General features: G+C 42.8%; 1 protein-coding gene across 5 annotated transcripts in view; it reads left to right on the top strand.

The window, feature by feature from the left end:
- SLC22A7 (solute carrier family 22 member 7) overlaps positions 1 to 17,995 on the top strand; it is a 57,483-nt gene that overhangs the window by 5,641 nt on the left and 33,847 nt on the right. For all 5 annotated transcript variants that reach the window (XM_070734566.1, XM_070734563.1, XM_070734564.1 and 2 more), the window contains exons 3-8: positions 2,914 to 3,068; positions 5,036 to 5,204; positions 10,218 to 10,341; positions 11,559 to 11,674; positions 11,763 to 11,977; positions 14,562 to 14,670. In XM_070734566.1, coding sequence (XP_070590667.1) covers positions 2,914 to 3,068; positions 5,036 to 5,204; positions 10,218 to 10,341; positions 11,559 to 11,674; positions 11,763 to 11,977; positions 14,562 to 14,670 — 888 coding nt within the window. The remainder of the gene's footprint in view (positions 1 to 2,913; positions 3,069 to 5,035; positions 5,205 to 10,217; positions 10,342 to 11,558; positions 11,675 to 11,762; positions 11,978 to 14,561; positions 14,671 to 17,995) is intronic.

The following is a 17,995-nucleotide window of genomic DNA, read 5'->3' as shown; positions in this document are numbered from 1 at the left end:
ACTTAAAGGCAAAAACTTTTAGGAAGTCACCAGGGCGTTCCCCCAAAGATCTAATTTGAGGCAATTGGTCTTCTTTTACATTCATATTAGAAGCTAATTTGGCATTAAGTCAGAACCCAGAAGATCACGAGTTCTAATTCCACCTTAAGCACAAAGTCACTGGACTGACCTCGGGCTAGTTACTTTCTCCCTCCGCTTCAGGAAGTTCGCAAAGGCAAATCTTTTCTGAAATTTTGTCAAGAAAACTGCATGAAGTCGTCCCGGCTGGAATGGGACACGTTGCTGCAGCCAACTTGCCATGAGCCAAGTCCCTTTGGGACAATTTAATGATTCTGTTTAATTATTTAAATGAATTAAAACATATTTTAATTTTTGTCATTCACATTTCATTTCATTTTGTCCCTCCTTTTGCATCCTTTCTTCAGTGGTTCTATTCGACCACTGCTTCCATATTAGTGCCACTCTTGTCCCATGGGGAGTTGTTCAGTGGCAGGTTTCTTGTGGCAAACTTGTGGCACATGTGCCACAGGTGGCACACAGAGCCATATTTCGTAAGCTTCTTAAAACCCACCACTGTCGTCAGGCATGGGGGAATTGAGATATTCCCTTCCCCCTAGGCCTATACAATTTATGCATGGTATGTTGTGTATGTTCGGTTTTTTAAATAGGGGTCTTTTAATTGTTTTAAATATTAGATTTGTTATATGTTGTTTCATTATTGTTGTTAGCCGCCCCGGGTCTACGGAGAGGAGCAGCATACAAATCTAATAAATAAAATAAAATAAAATAAAATAATAAAATAAAAAATAAAATAAAATAAAATAAAATAAAATGAAATGAAATGAAACGAAACGAAACGAAATGAAATAAATAAAATAAAATAAATAAAATAAAATAAACAAAATAAATAAAATAAATAAAATAAATAAAATAAATAAAATGAATAAAATAAAATGAATAAAATAAAATGAATAAAATAAAAAATAAAATAAAAAATAAAATAATAAAATAAAAAATAAAATAAACAAACAAATAAATAAGTATCAGAGGGCACATGAATTATTGCCCCATGTCAGCTATAATGCGCAGGTGTGCACTGGCCAGCTGATTTTTAGCATCCTGGAGGGCCGGGGAGGGGAGGCTGTTTTTACCCTCCCCAGGCTTCAGGAAAGACTCTGGGGCCTGTGGAGAATGAAAAATGGACCCAACAGGCCTACTGAAAGTTCAGAAATGAACTTCCGGTTGGGCCGTTGGACTAGTTTTCACTCTTCTCAGGTTTCAGGAAAGCCTCACGAAGCCTTGTGAAAGCAAAAATGGCCCAATGGCCCAACTGGAAGTCAAGAGGCTTTAGTGAGGTCTGCACGCATGCACGGGGGAGAGTATGGAGGGCTTGTGCATGTATGCATTAGAGCGAGGGTATTGCATTATGGGTGTGGGCACGTGCACAACCTTTTGGCACTCGGGCAAAAAAGAGTTCCCCATCACTGTCTTACACTCACAAGTCACCAGGGATCAAGACTGACCCAAAGCCATTGATATATTAATATTTTTTTATTTTGTAAGCACCAGATCAAATAGTAAAGCACCAGGGGTACCATTTTGACAGTCTCAAAATGGGTGAACAGTGCAGTCAGGCGGTAGGGAAAGCAAGTAGAATGCTTGATTGCATAGCTAGAGGTATAACAAGCAGGAAGAGGAAGATTGTTATCCTGCTGTATAGAGTGCTGGTGAGACCTCATTTGGAATACGTACTGTGTTTAGTTCTGAAGACCTCACCTTCAAAAAAGATATTGATAAAATTGAACAGGTCCAAAGACGGTCTACTAAAATGGTGGTAGGTCTTAAGCATAAAACCTATCAGGAAAGACTTAATGAACTCAATCTGTATAGTCTGGAGGACAGAAGGGAAAGGGGGGATATGATCAAAACATTTAAATATGTTAAAGAGTTAAATAAGGTTCAGGAGGGAAGTGTTTTTAATAGGAAAGTGAACACAAGAACAAGGGGGCACAATCTGAGGTTAGTTGGGGGAAAGATTAGAAGCAACGTGAGAAAATGTTTTATTGAAAGAGTGGTAGCTGCTTGGAACAAGCTTCCTGCAGACGTGGTTCATAAATCTACAGTAACTGAATTTAAACATGCCTGGGATAAACATATATCCATCCTAAGATAAAATATAGGGTATAGTAGAAGGGCAAACTAGATGGACCATGAGATCTTTTTCTGCCGTCAATCTTCTATGTTTCTATGGGTAAAAAAACCATAGTAAAAAATGATATCTGTGTTGAATGATGTTTGTGTTCACAGAAAGCACATCTGGGTACATCCTGACTTTTGACATGTGCTGGACATTTTATCCCATACTTTTATGGGGGTGGAAACATAAAGACCCTACCTTCCAATTTTACACCTGGGGAACAACTCCTATTTGTCCTCAACAATACCTATGAAGAACCAATTCTTTAGGTTGCATGAAAAGGCTAGCATAGATGTAATGGCACAGTAAATACAAAATGAGCTAAGAACAAATTAAATGTGTAATACCCTTCCACGTGTATTTATTTCTTTTCACTTTTTCAAATGCAGTGCACCTATTTCCATTTGTATATATTTTACAGGAACCTAGTAACTGCTCCAAAATTATTTCTGTGCTCCCTTTTTCTTCTTGGGCATTTAAAGTACAAGATATTGCTTTTTTTTGGCCATGATAAATATTGTTATTACATGAATGTTTTTGTGTACTGTTGAATTTTCTCCTTGAGCAAATCTTTACTTGCTTGGATAAAAAGTGAACTATTAGCCAATTTCTCTGAAAGGACAATTTGCAACATGACTTTTGGGTAGAAATCTGAAGATTACTTGCAAGTTGCCTCTTAGGTCACAGCAATAATGTTTCCTTCTATGGTGTCTCAGGTTTGGTCGGAAAAGAATGCTTCTGGTGTCCTACTTGGGCACCCTCATCTTCGGGGTACTGAGCTCTACCTCAGTTTCGTATAGTATGTTCGCAGTGACCCGGGCTCTGACAGGAATATCTATCTGTGGACTCTCCATCATTGTGATACCTCTGGGTAAGCCAAAAAGAAGGCCAAGGTAGGCCTTTAAAACTAGCTTTGGATACATAGGAAACCATTGTACAAAGCAATTTGTGGATATGAATTGATTTGGGTATGATATGATTTCTGTATGCTTCTTGTAGAAAGAGTAAAGGATCAACTCAGTAGCGGGATTCAAATAATTTAATAACTGGTTCTCTGCCCTAATGACCGGCTGGGTGGGCGTGACTATGGTGAACATAGCCAGGAGGTGTGACAGGCAATACTTGGCTTCCTGTACCCACTGGGAGCAAAAATGGACTGTGGGGGCAATACGCCACCCCTGTGCTCCATTTTGGGCCTAGGAGGCCTCCCTGCGGCCTTCTGGGAGTGAAAATAGGCTGTGGGTAACGCTCCCTGCTCCATTTTGGGCCTAGGAGGCCTCCCTGCGACCTCCTGGGAGTGAAAATAGGCTGTGGGGAATGCCCCCTGCTCCATTTTGGGCCTAGGAGGTCTCCCTGCGGCCTCCTGGGAGTGAAAATAGGCTGTGGGGAACGCCCCCTGCTCCATTTTGGGCCTAGGAGGCCTCCCTGCAGCCTCCCAGGAATGAAAATAGGCTGTGGGGAACACCCCCTGCTCCATTTTGGGCCTAGGAAGCCTCCTTGCAACCATGGGGGGCAAAAACCCTTACACTCCCTACACTCCCACTTACCTGGGAGCCAAAATGAGGTGTGTGGGGACTCCTCGAAGGGGCAGAGAGGGGAGGGGCAAGCCAGCAATTGAATTACCAGTTCACCCGAATCAGTCTGAACTGGTTGAATCCTATCACTGGATCAAATGTATTGTATGTAGTTATGGATCAGAGGTGTCTGCAGCATATGGTCAAAGGGCTAGATGGGGGCTATGATTGCACATACAAAAATAAGTGGAGTTTTGATAGCATTCCCTTACCATACCCTGCAGATATATGCTATTCTTACAAACTAAAATCTATGAGTGAAAAACCAGTGTGACACAGTCCTCCGTTGCAAGACTGAAAAACACATTCTAAGCCAAGGAAATGCACAAAGGCTCCAGATTTTTTAAGCATGAGTCCCAATTTTGACGTACCTTGGTGAAAGATGATGAGATAAGAAAGTTTTCTTAATAATTGTAAATTCTAAAAAAAATAAAAAAGTGAAGCAGGGGTGTTTCAAATGTACTCACTGGCCCTAAAAGTTTGCAATTCTAGATTTAAAATTGAAATCAAATTATAATCCGATTACAAGATAAACCAGCAATGAAAGCAACCACCAAGAAAAGTTCAGTTCTGGAGACCACACCTACAAAAAGATATTGACAAAATTGAACAGGTCCAAAGACGGGCTACAAGAATGGTGGAAGGTCTTAAGCATAAAATGTATCAGGAAAGACTTCATGAACTCAATCTGTATAGTCTGGAGGACAGAAGGAAAAGGGGGGACATGATCGAAACATTTAAATATATTAAAGGGTTAAATAAGGTTCAGGAGGGAAGTGTTTTTAATAGGAAAGTGAACACAAGAACAAGGGGACACAATCTGAAGTGAGTTGGGGGAAAGATCAAAAGCAACGTGAGAAAATATTATTTCACTGAAAGAGTAGTAGATCCTTGGAACAAACTTCCAGCAGACGTGGTTGGTAAATCCACAGTAACTGAATTTAAACATGCCTGGGATAAACATATGTCCATTGTAAGATAAAATACAGGAAATAGTATAAGGGCAGACTAGATGGACCATGAGGTCTTTTTCTGCCGTCAGTCTTCTATGTTTCTATGAAATGCAAATGATTAAAAACGCAAATCAAGAAAGCTGCAAATCTGAGAAGGACAAATGACATCTCAATTCCTGGAGAATCAAAGATGAAGGGCTATAAAAATGTTTCCTCTGAGTTCTGCAATATCTAGATCTGTCCTCCTCTTCTAATAAAAAAAGGAGACCTCTGCACAGATTGGCCTATTGAACACTTTTTCTGTCTTCTAGGCATGGAGTGGGTGGATATAGAACATCGCACCATATCAGCGGTTATTACCAGTCTCTTCTGGAGTTTTGGAAATATGCTTCTTGCTCTGATTGCCTATTTGGTGCGAGATTGGCACTGGCTGCTTCTCACCACCTCTCTTCCGTGTGTACTGGGCATCATCTCCCTGTGGTGGGTAAAAATGTTATTTCTCAAAAGCTCCTTTGCAAAATCAGGTCAAACCAGTCAAGGGGGAAAGCATTCATTCATTCATTCATTCATTCATTCATTCATTCATTCATTCTTATTTATTTATTTATTTATTTATTATTATCTATTTATCTATTTATCTATCTATCTATCATCTATCTATCTATCTATCTATCTATCTATCTATCTATCTATCTATCTATCTATCTATCTATCTATCTATCTATCTATTTATTGGATTTGTATGCCGCCCCTCTCCGCAGACTCGGGGCGGCTAACAACAGTAACAAACCAGCATATAGCAATAATCCAATACTAAAAACAGTTAAAAACCCATTATTATAAAAACCAATCATACATACAGACATACCATGCATAAAATTGTAAAGGTCTAGGGTGAAAGGGTATCTCAGTTCCCCCATGCCTTGCGGCAGAGGTGGGTTTTAAGCAGCTTACGAAAGGCAAGGAGGGTGGGGGCAATTCTAATCTCTGGGGGGAGTTGGTTCCAGAGGGCCGGGGCCGCCACAGAGAAGGCTCTTCCCCCGGGCCCCGCCAAGCAACATTGTTTGGTTGACGGGACCTGGAGAAGACCCACTCTGTGGGACCTAACTGGTTGCTGGGATTCATGCAGCAGAAGGCGGTCCCTTTGTTTTGACATCAGGCCAGGTCCTAGAGCAGTGCGACCAGGATTTGGGGTATTTGAATGGCGGTGAAAGGATTCATAGTGCTTTTATACTGGTGGGACTTTGAAAACACAAAGTTGAAGGCAGCTAATCAGAAGCAATTTGGTTTCTATGAAGGGGTGGGTGTTCAGGACATGGACAAAAAAGTTAAGATTGCAGCAATTGAAGCTCCATCCATTTTTATGTGTGGGTTGTTAAAAGAGCAAGAAACAGGTGTTTTCTCCTTAGAAAAACTGTCCAAAGAAAGTCGGAACAAAGTACACCAAAGGGAGTCACCAACTTTGGCTCATGGCTTGCAATCTGGAAAAGCCCCAAAATTAAAATATTAAGAGAAGGATGTTAATTTGTTCCTAGTATGTTTGCTATAAACTGAAATGAGTGATCTAGCAGCTTGTCTCAAGTGCTAATGACCCAGTGTTAAGCAATTTTAAATAAAAGATAACACAGAAATGGTTCACTAAGAACCGGGGGTGGATTCTAACTTACCTCGCTGCCAGTTCGCTTCCTCCTAACTTCTGTGTGTGTCCAGAAGTGAAAACCAAGATGGCGGTGCTGAGAGAGCTGGTTCGGGGGGGTGGCCAGCCAGCTATCGGGGGTGTGGCCAGCCAGAATTCCCGCTACCGGTTCTGCAGAACCAGTCTGAACCAGCAAGAACCCACATCTGCCAAGAACACAAAAATAATCTGGTTGAACAAGAATTGGGCATTGCTCATACAAGAAGAACATTTTCTTTTGTGAAGCCTTTAATATATCCAATATATTTAATATATCCAATATCCCTCCATCCCTTTAATATATCCAATATTCTGGTATGTTTGCATAATTAATACTTTTGGATCAGCATCAAATTAAGGTTAACATAATCTTACTTCAGAGTTCAGGTCAAAGGCCCCGAAATAAACAATATCTTCTTTTCCTCTATCGTTTTCCTTTGAGAGCTGTATTTAACAAAATTTCATTTTAATGTATGCCGATTAATGTACATTCAAAGGGACAAAGTTATTCTAAGTCTAAATCTAAGCCCCAGAAACAGACACTAATGCAGTTAGGTTCTCTAACCCAGAGGTCCCCAACCGCCGGTCCGCGGACCGGGACCGGGCCGTTGGGGTTTTCCAGCCGGTCCGCGGCGCCGCTGCCCTCCCGGCAGAGGACATTATGCAGGACAGGGTGGGGCGTTGGGCAGGGCGGGGAGAATCAGGAGGCTCCTTTGGCGGCTGGGGGCTGCCTGGCTTTGTGATTTTGGCTGGGGGGAGTTAGGAAGGTCCTACTTCTCCCCCCCCAGCCAAAAACTCAAAGCCTATCTGCTGGATACGGGCGATGAGCGGGACGAGCGGCGCCGAAGCCGGTGGCTGTGGCAGCTGCTGCAAGAGGCTTCCGCGCCGCTCTGTCCCATTCATCGCCCGTATCCAGCAGATAGGCTTTGAGTTTTTGGCTGGGGGGGGGAAGTAGGACCTTCCTAAGTCCCCCCCCAGCCAAAAACTCAAAGCCTATCTGCTGGATACGGGCGATGAGTGGGACAGAGCAGCGCGGAAGCCTCTTGCAGCAGCTGCCACAGCCACCGGCTTCGGCGCCGCTCATCCCGCTCATTCCCCGTGTCTGGCAGAAGCTGCTGCCCGAGTGCTCTTGGCTGGCGGGATTCAAAGTGCTGGGGTGGGGGGGTGTCCTGACAGCCCCCCCACCCCAGTGCTTCGCCTCCCGCTGGGACACCCCCCACCCCAGCACTTTGAATCCCGCCGGCCAAGAGCACTCGGGCAGCAGCTTCTGCCAGACACGGACAATTAGCGGGACGAGCGGCGCCGAAGCCAGTGGCTGTGGCAGCTGCTGCAAGAGGCTTCCGCGCCGCTCGTCCCACCCATTGCCCGTATCCAGCAGAAGCTGCTGCCCGAGTGCTCTTGGCCGGTGGGATTCAAAGTGCTGGGGTGGGGGGGTGTCCCAGCAGGAGGCGAAGCACTGGGGTGGGGGGGCTGTCGGGACACCCCCCACCCCAGCACTTTGAATCCCGCCGGCCAAGAGCACTCAGGCAGCAGCTTCTGCTGGATACGGGCGATGGGTGGGACGAGCGGCGCGGAAGCCGGTGGCTGTAGCAGCTGCTGCAAGAGGCTTCTGCGCCACTCTGTCCCACTCATCGCCCGTATCCAGCAGATAGGCTTTGAATTTTTGGCTGGGGGGTGGAGAAGTAGGACCTTCCTAACTCCCCCCCCAGCCAAAATCACAAAGCCAGGCAGCCCCCAGCCGCCAAAGGAGCCTCCTGATTCTCCCCGTCCTGTGGAGAAGTGTGGAGGGCTGCGTCGCTAAGCTCCACCCCTCCATAACCCCACCCCCATATGACCAAAGCCCCGCCCCCCGGGCCGTGGAAAATTGGTCTAGCTTAAAGCCGGTCCCTGGTGCAAAAAAGGTTGGGGACCTCTGCTCTAACCTATAGAAACAGACAGGAAGAAGTTTAAATCTGTATTCACTTATTAACTATGGAGTATACTACACTTCTCATTTCTACATAATTTTTTTGTGGTTTACAAAAAATAAGGAAACACACATGCAAAAAACCCAGGACCACATGACATCAAATCTACCTACTAGGCAAGATGCAAACCAATTTTTAAGCAATTTGTGAAAGGCTAATAATAACAACAATAATAGCATTTTTATTTGGTATCCATTTGTGTCTAAATGTAGCATAAGACTTTTTTTTCCCTCTTCCAACAACTGCCCTGTGAAATTGGTTAGATTGAGAGTGAGTGACTGGTTCAATGTCAGCCAGTGAGCTTCCATGACTAATACCTGGGCCCCTCCTGGTCCAACATTTTAACATTAACTTGCACAGGCTAGGAAGTTCTAAGTTTTGTGGATAACGGAAAGCAAAATATTCACGTATGGGGGCAGTTACAGAGAAGGCATATCGCTACGCCCCTATTCCTTGAACTTCATAAGACAGGTCTGATTTTGTTAGATCCTGGAGGTACCGCTAATTGCTTTAAACTCCTAGGGGTTTCACTCTAATTACACACAGGGAACTCAAAAAACAGCTATAACAATAGTAATTTGTAATGCAGCGACCTTAAAAGATAAAGTTTCAACCAAGAATGGCAGAATGAATGAGTAGTAGGCATATTCCACAAAGGGTTCTTTTTATTCTCTACTCTTACTGTAGTAGAGGTTAAGTTTGAGTATTAAAAAATCATCACCTTTAATCACCCATGCTTGATTCTATCCTCCTACTTTAAAATAATAATCCTTGTGAGATAGATCTGAGTGTTCCGATAGGATTAAGGATGAGTCAGCAGTAGAGACTCAATGTAATCTTGTGCTGCATCAACAGAGGTATAATATTAACATCACGGGAAGAGATTATTCTGCTCTGTGCTACACTAGTCAGACTTCACCTGGAACATTATGTCTGGTTTTGATTACCATAACACAAGAAGAATGCCGAGAAACTGGGGGGGAAATGGAGAGAAAGAGCAATAAAAGTGACAACAGGCTTGGAAATTAAATCCAAAGAATAACAGCTAAAGGAACTGAATATGTTTAGGAAGGAGGTGTAATAATTATTTTCTAATATTCTCTATCATAGAGAAGAAGACGTGGATTTATTCCCTCTAGTAATGTAAGAGGAGAACCAATGAGTGGAAAAGATTTACAGAGATAAATCCAAACATGAAACCAGGAATTTCCTGATTATAGACGCTATTAAGTAGAAGAACAGCCTGCCTCTTGGATCTATGGAGGCTCCATCATAGAAGGCTTTCAAAGCAAAGGTTGTGTAATCATTTGTCTGGCATGACCTAAAGGTTCCTGCATTGGACAGGGGATTAAACTAGAAGATTTTCAAAGTCCATTCCAAATCTATGATTCCATGAAGATCTCTATCTACCAAGCTCAGGGTGCTTCTATTATTCTAAACAAGCCAAAAGAAACCCATATACATCCCCAAGTAGATTGTACTCACAAACATGACTTTAAATTAGAAGCAAGATTCTTTAGAAAATATATGAAAAGGGTTTTTGTTTTGTTTTTAGATTAGCAAGAAAACATCCAGGCTGCACATTTTCAGATTTATGGGAAGCTGTGATAAAGTTGCTATGATTACAACAAGACAATGCATGTAGCTGAATACTTTGGACAGCTCCATCCCTGCCCATCATATTCATGATGAGGATGGCATAGCCATACAGCTCGAGGAGGTTTATCTGGAGCATGGGAAGTTTAAGATTTGTAGATTTCAACTCCCAGAATTCCCCAACCAGAGTGTTGAGCTGCCTGGTTACAGGCAGAGATTATGATATAATTTTTCCGCCATCCTTCCCTCTAATAGGTGGCTCTCAGAATCTGCCAGGTGGCTGTTAATCAAAGGAAAGCTGAAAGAAGCCCACAGGCATTTAAAAAGATGTGCCAGAATGAACAGAAAGAAAGAATTTGCTGACAAAATAAATCCTGAGGTATGTCAAGACACCGGTACCTAAAAACTCAAGAGATGAACCAAAACAAGAGCCAGGGTGGTGCAGTGGTTAAAGCAGGGGTCCCCAAACTTGGCAGCTTTAAGACTTGTGGACTTCAACTCCCAGAATTCTCCAGCTATGCTGGCTGGAGAATTCTGGGAGTTGAAGTCCACAAGTCTTAAAGTTGCCAAGTTTGAAGACCTCTGGGTTAAAGTGCAGTACTGCAGGCTACTTCTGCTGATCACTGGCTGCCAATAGTTTGGCAGATTGAATCTCAGTAGGCTGAAGGTTGACTCAGCCTTCCATCCTTCCAAGGTGGCTAAAATGAGGACCCAGATTGTTGGAGACCATATCCTTACTCTCTGTAAACCGCTTAGAGAGGGCTGTAAAGCACTATATACTGTAAATCTAAATGCTATTGCTATAAATAAATATAAATGCTAATTCCCCCATCTGCTGTGAAGGTGGGATGGACAAATGAGTCACAGGTTCTCCATTCCTTATTTTTCAAATGTATTTGGTTTGTTTGTCATCCCCCCCCTCCTACTTTTTCATTCTCCATTCCATTTGGATTTGGCTAATATATATATTTTAATAAGGTTGAATTTAAAATGTGTAAATGTTTTACATGTTTCTCCAAGTAAAAGCTTTCCCTCCGCTGCAGTTTCATCTAATGCGCAGTTTTCCCAAACAATTTCTATTTAATGCTCATGAAAGTTTTTATCTAATAATGTATGTTGGTTTTAGAATGGCAAACTGTACTGCATTGTTTCGAGAGATGTTAGTTTCAAGTAATAACCCAGATCTGTTGCAAACTGAACAAATCTTCCCCCCATCCTTACATGAAAATGGCACCAAGGAGAGACAGACTGGGTTCAGGCAGACCTTGGATATACAAGGCAGAATCAGCTGGGAGACCAGATAGATTGAAGAGGGTAATCAGTAGTCCATCCATGAACAACCAATTGACGAAGCACACAGTTCTACAAAACATTATCTTCCCCATTTGGATGATATATTATATTCCTGTGTAGTTGAAACAACGTGGATAAAATAAGTAGATTTATAGCTCTACAAATAATTTTGCAAATGCAGTTTTAGTGTGTTTTGGGTTTTTTTTAAAATAATATACTTCTGTTCTTATTTCTTGGTTATTATATTTCATAAAATACTTATTTCATAAGTGGCTGCTCTAAAACACAACTTGCCTTTCTCAGAGCTTACTCAAGACTGCAGCAGTGATAAGCCAGAAGTCAGATGGGAACTATTCCTACATCAGTCTTTTCCGAACACCAGTGCTGAGAAGGATTTCCTTTTGCATGGCAGCTGTGTGGTGAGGCACACATCTTGTCATTTTTTGGTCCTGCTGGAGTCTGATTCTGGGGCATCTTTGTGCATCTCTTCATCTCTTTACCCTTCAGGTTTGGAGCAGCTTTTTCCTATTATATCATGAGCATGAACATCACTGGTTTTGGCCTGGGAATGTATATGACCCAGTTTGTCTTTGGGTTCATTGAAGTTCCTGCCAAGCTCCTTGTTTTTGTGATGGTAAATCGAGTTGGACGAAGGAAAAGCCAAGCCTGGGCCCTCATCATAAGTGGGTTATCTATAGGAATCAACATTATTATCCCAACATGTAAGTACATAGTTTCTGGGATTTACTGCAAGTATGGAAGGTTTTTGTAGGATATTTTTGCTTTTATTGCATCACTGATTTTATTGCTATACTGTATTTTTACCTATATTTGTATTTATGATTATTGGTAACTACTTTGACCTTTTTGAAGTGAGCAGCATATAAATACAAATAATAAATAAATAGATAGATAGATGGATGGATGGATGGATGGACGGACGGACGGACGGACAGACAGACAGACAGACAGACAGACAGACAGACAGACAAACAAATAAATCTCTCTTTCTCTCTCCCCCTCATGTTTCTCAAATTCAGCATGAATTTCAATTCTCAGAATACCCTTGACAACAATTTAAAATTGCTGAGGTTGAGAAACAATGATCTATCTCACATATCAGGGGGCTGGCCTTTCCAGCAGGGGTGATTGAGTAAATATTACTGAAATTAAGTTCCCCAAGCAAATTTTTACTCAAGAGAGCAACTTTCTCCAACATGGTGACCTTCAATTCTGGACGCAACACCGGTGGTGGGATTCAAATAATTTAACAACCCAGTGACCAGCTGGGCAGGCATGGCTGGGTGGTCATGCGAGCCAACACCCCAGTTAAGCTCTGCATATGTAGGCACCTCCCACTGGGTATGTGCGTGTGTATGGGGAAAGGCGCATACAAGGGCAATGTTTGCATGCACAGGGGGTGTACAGCATGCGGGGCACACGCATGCATTCCATTTTGGGGGGTTTAGATGTGCACACATACACTTTGGGCACTCAGTCTGGAAAAGGTGAGCCATGACTTAGTTGCCAAGAAAAGCTGACCATGTTCATCCTATGTGAGCAGTTATAGTCCGAGTCCTCGGAGAAGGGAGGCACACAAGTCAAATAACAATAACAATAACAATAACAACAATAATATAGATCCGTAATGAATCATAGAATCATAGAGTTGGAAGGGACCTCCAGGGTCATCGGGTCCAACCCCCTGCTCAATGCAGGATTCACTAAACCATCCCAGAAAGATGACTGTCCAGTCTCTGTTTGAAGACCTCCAGTGGAGGCGAGCTCCTCACCTCCTGTGGCAAACTGTTCCAAAGGTTTATCACCCTTACCGTTAGAAAGTTTTTTCTGATATCTCATCTAAATCTACTCCCTTGCAGTTTCATTCCATTGTTTCTAGTCCTTCCATGTGCTAATGAGAACAATACTGATCCTTCTGCTCTGTGACAGCCCTTCAGATATTTGTAGACAGCTATCAAGTCTCCTCTCAGTCTTCTCCTTTGTAGACTCCCTAGATCCTTTCACCGTTCCTCATAGGACATGGTTTCCAGACCACTCACCATCCTTGTAACTCTAGAACCGGGATGGCGCAGCAGGTAGAGTGCTGTACTGCAGGCCACTGAAGCTGACTGTAGATCTGTAGGTCAGCGGTTCAAATCTCATCACTGGCTCAAGGTTGACTCAGCCTTCCATCCTTCCAAGGTGGGTAAAATGAAGACAATATGGGGGCAATAGGCTGGCTCTGTTAAAAAGTGCTATTGCTAACATGTTGTAAGCCGCCCTGCATCTAAGGAGAAGGGCGGCATAAAAATCAATCAATCAATCAATCAAACAAACAAACAAACAAACAAACAAACAAACAAACAAATAAAATAAACTCTCCTTTGAACTTGCTCTAGTTTATCAATATCCTTTTTTAATGGTGAACCTATAGCACGTGTCATGTGCCACAGGTGGCATGTAGTGCCCTCTTTGTGGGCATGAGAGCCATCCCCCCAGTTCCGCTCTGCATGTGTGGGCACCTCCCGCTGGCCAGTTGCTAGTTGGTTCCACCCAACTACCAACTGGAGTTGTGTGCAGGGGGCTATGCACACAGGTACAGTGTGGGGCGCGTGCAGGGGCTGAGCTGCAAAACTAAGACATGTGGACTTCAACTCTCAGTGTTTCTCAGCCAGCAGTTTTAGGAGTTGAAGTCCATCCAGTATGTTTACTTTATTTATTTTATTAGATGTATAATAAATCCATTCCTGAGGGACTCAGGACGGTGTACATAAATAAAACAATGTATTACGATAAAAAGCCAATATAAAACATCCTTTCCTCGTAAGCTGGAGCAGAGTACTATGGCTCAAGGGCCCCATACACACCAGCAAAGCCATGTTTTTAAGGCCATCCAGAAGGCTAGTAGGGTGGGTCAGTGTGGATCTCCGGGGATAGTTAGTTCCATAAGGCCGGAGCTACCACAGACAAGGCCCTCACCTGTGGTCCTGCCAGTCGGCATTGTCTGATTGGTGGGACCCTGAGAAGGCCAACCCTGTGGGCTCTGATCAGCTGCTGGGAACTGGGAAGCAGAAGATGGTCCCATAAATAATCTGGTCCTAAGCCATGTAGGGCTTTATAGGTGATAACCAACACTTTAAATTGCACCCGGAAACCCCGGTGTCATAAAGTTGCCAAGTTTGTCGCTGAGTGCTGGGTCCCATTTCTGTCTTCTCGGGCAGCCAGTGCTAGGGTCAGTTGGTGGTAATGACACAGTATGAACTTGTGCTTCCCAAGATGTCAACTGTATCCTCTTTCTCATCCCAGCTCAGGGGATTTTGCGTTCAGTGATTGCCATCATAGGCAAAGGATTTTCTGAAGCCTCCTTCACTATAGTCTTCTTGTATTCTTCAGAACTCTACCCCACCATTCTTAGGTAAGAAAATAGATGCTTTCGAAGAGGAATAATTGATTGCATTATCAAATGATGGATCAAGAAGAACTTGGCCTGACTGAAATCAATCCTAGATCCTGGTGTGTGCACCCCCACCCTCCAATACCTTTTAAAAATTTCCTTTTCCGCAGTTTTTCCCTGAACACCATCACTCTGCTAAACAAATAATTCCCTCAACACTGTCAGACTTTCTACTAAATCTGCACTTCTATTCCACTAGTTTTTTCTCATCATTCCTATCATCCTTTTCCTCCCACTTAGGACAGTATGACTGTAACTTCTTGCTTGTATTCCAAGATTTTTATTAATATTGATTGTTTCTTCATTGCTTATTTGACCCCTATGACAATCATTAAGTGTTGTACCACATGATTCTTGACAAATCTATATTTTCTTTTATGTACATTGGGAGCATCTGCACCAAGACAAATTCCTTGCATGTGCAATCACACTTGGCCAATAAAATTCTATTCTATTCTATTCCATTCCATTCCATTCTATTCTAAGATCATGCAAGGACATTTGTGGCCTGAAATTGCTTGGCTGAATAATCACCTAATCAATTTAAAACCCTCCCCCCCCCCAGAACTATTCTTTTTAATTGAAGCAGAAATCACAATGATTGAATTCAATTGTTTTTACTTTAATGGGGGCATTAAAAAAAACTTCAATGAGCAACCGTGTATGCACTTGCATTGAGTACAGCAGTGTGTCCCAACTTGGCAACTTGAAGATATCTGGACTTCAACTCCCAGAATTCCCCAGCTAGCAAATGCTGTCTGGGGAATTCTGGGAATTGAAGTCCAGATATCTTCAAGTTGCCAAGGTTGGGAAAAACTGGAGTACAGTATCAAATCTCTTAATATTAATATTAATATTAGGATGGATTTACATTCTGCTCATTAGCTTGTTCCTGTTATAATGTGTACTATGTTCTTAATAGATGAAAAGAGGGATGTAGAAGTGGACGTAAAGCCAGCTTATCATTTATGTCCAGGATTGGGTTCCACTTACCTTCCCTACTGGTCCGCATCGTGACAGAAGTTGTGTGTTTTGTGCATGGTTTGCACACTTATGCTCCCTTGCTCATGCACGTGAGCTCCAGGGATGGGTTCTAACTTACCTCTCCCAATTTGCATCCTCCCGTGCCTCATAGGGCACGCCTCGTGGGCACGCACATGCATCATAACTGTGAGTTATTGTGAGAATTCCTGTAATAAAATGATCTGCGGTATCTTATTGTGCTGAGTTTGTCGGGATGGAGTTACCCCCTTACCTTAGACAAGGCGCTCAGCCCGTGAGGAGTGAGCCGGGAGCTTCCGGAGGTGATGGATATTGAAGTACAGACAAAGCATGTTCGAATGAACAATTAGTTTTTATTATAAAAGTATAAAAACAATAAAAGTCTGAAGAGACATAAAAAGCACATCCTCTAGCTAGGGATGTACGGAGAAAAGATGTCTCCTAATTAAGGACCGCCCTTCTTCTTCAAGAAGAGACAGGATGTGAGCAAACAGGTTACATCACACAGGAGGAGCTACCTTACTAGACAGAATTAACTCTCTAACTACTGGATGTTTCTCAATGTCGTTGGGGGCTGGCAATTTCCAGCGCGACACCCCTTCTTTGTCAGTCATCAGAGACAAGAGGGACATCAGGACATCAAGACATCAATTCACTTAAGGCACAATTTGTTGGTGAGGTATTCATGTTGATCAGCTGGCAGTGGCTTATTCAGCAAGTCAGCGATCTGCTCAGTAGTAGCCACATACTGAAATTTCACGAAACCATCTTTCACCTTCTCTCGGATATTTTGATACCGAATGTGAATGTGCCGTGAACGAGCTCCAACAAATTCAGCTTCAGCAATGAATGCAACTGAAATATTATCCTCCATAATAACAATTGGTGTCATAGGACCTTTCCAAATACTATCAATGAGAGGAAAAAGAGACATTAATGCATTACAGCAATCAGAAACACATGCATATTCAGATTCAGTTGATAATGTTGGTGTCAACAAGTTCATAGTTTATTACAACCTTCAATTCTTCTCTCAGGCAATATCCACTAAGGATGTTGTTCTTGGCAGTTGGAACGTAGAAAACATTTGAGATAAGGGAGTCCAGTTCTTTGACGAAGACTTTTCCTTTTCCTTCCACCTTGGAACGTAGATCACCAACTCCAAACACTTCTTTGACATCTGTCGGGTGTAGCTCACTGAAGGATTCCTTCCGGTACGCGATGTGTGCCGCTGCTCCACTGTCTAGGGTCCATAACTCACGAATGTCGTAGAGTGGACTCTTGTCAGGAACAATGCTGAGGTGGATGGTACCAACATAAGTAGGTTTGTCATCTTTTGAGTCTTTGGGAGTTGACTTTGCAGCTCCAGAACTCTTTCCTCTGGATCCTTTCTTGTGTGCGCCTTTAGGCTGGGTTGGATAAGGTGGATGATCAGTCTCGCCAGACTTCACACTTTGCACATCAGGAGATTTGTGAGTGTCATCCTTCTTAAAAGGTTTCTGGCGTGAGTACTTTGGAGTACTTGTTTTCTGCTGACCGCCCTTGGCCAAGTTAGATTTAAATGCTGCTGACATAGGTCTAAGGCCAGTGTTCAGCAACTCTGCTTCTTTAGTTAGCATGTTACAGAGTCTCTGAGTAGATTTCTGGGCCATTGGGAGTATACTGAACTTGTAAATAACTTCCTTCCATTCAGGACCAAGGGAAGTTATAATAGCCGCATTTACTTGATTATCATCATAACGGTATCCTCTTTCTTCTAAATCTTTATGCATTGTAAGGATTTTAGAAAGGTGAGGTGCAAGTTCGCCCCCTGTTGGAAGTTTAGTGTTATTAAACTTGGCTATCAGTATGTAATTGCCTTCATCTGATATTGGCCTAAACATGCCATCTATTGACTGCAATATCTGAGCAGAAGTAATGTCATGTGTGTCATATCTCTGTGACAACTGTGAGTCCATGCTCATAAGAATGAGTAGCTTGGCTTTTATGTCAGCTTCCCTTTCTTCTGCAGTCCAGCGCCTTACTGGGGGATTATGAGCGATCCCATCTATGTCATGAGCCAGTAGGTGCAAATTTATTCTGTGAAGCCACTTCCGATAATTGTGTCCATTAGGTAACAGCACAAACTCACCTTTCAGAACAGAGGAGGTGATGGTCTGCCTTGTTGATGCAGTCAGCTGGACCGCTTGGAGTTGCTGGGGTTGAGCCCCAACCCCTCCTGACAAACCTTGTGGCTGTACCACCTGGGGAAGTTGTGCAGGCATCTGCGGAATAAAAACTGGAG

The sequence above is a fragment of the Erythrolamprus reginae genome, chromosome 1 (genome assembly GCF_031021105.1).
Source record: "Erythrolamprus reginae isolate rEryReg1 chromosome 1, rEryReg1.hap1, whole genome shotgun sequence".
Classification (NCBI taxonomy): Eukaryota; Metazoa; Chordata; class Lepidosauria; order Squamata; family Dipsadidae; genus Erythrolamprus; species Erythrolamprus reginae.
Note: the sequence above shows the minus strand (reverse complement) of the source record. Positions and strands in the feature narration are given on the sequence as shown.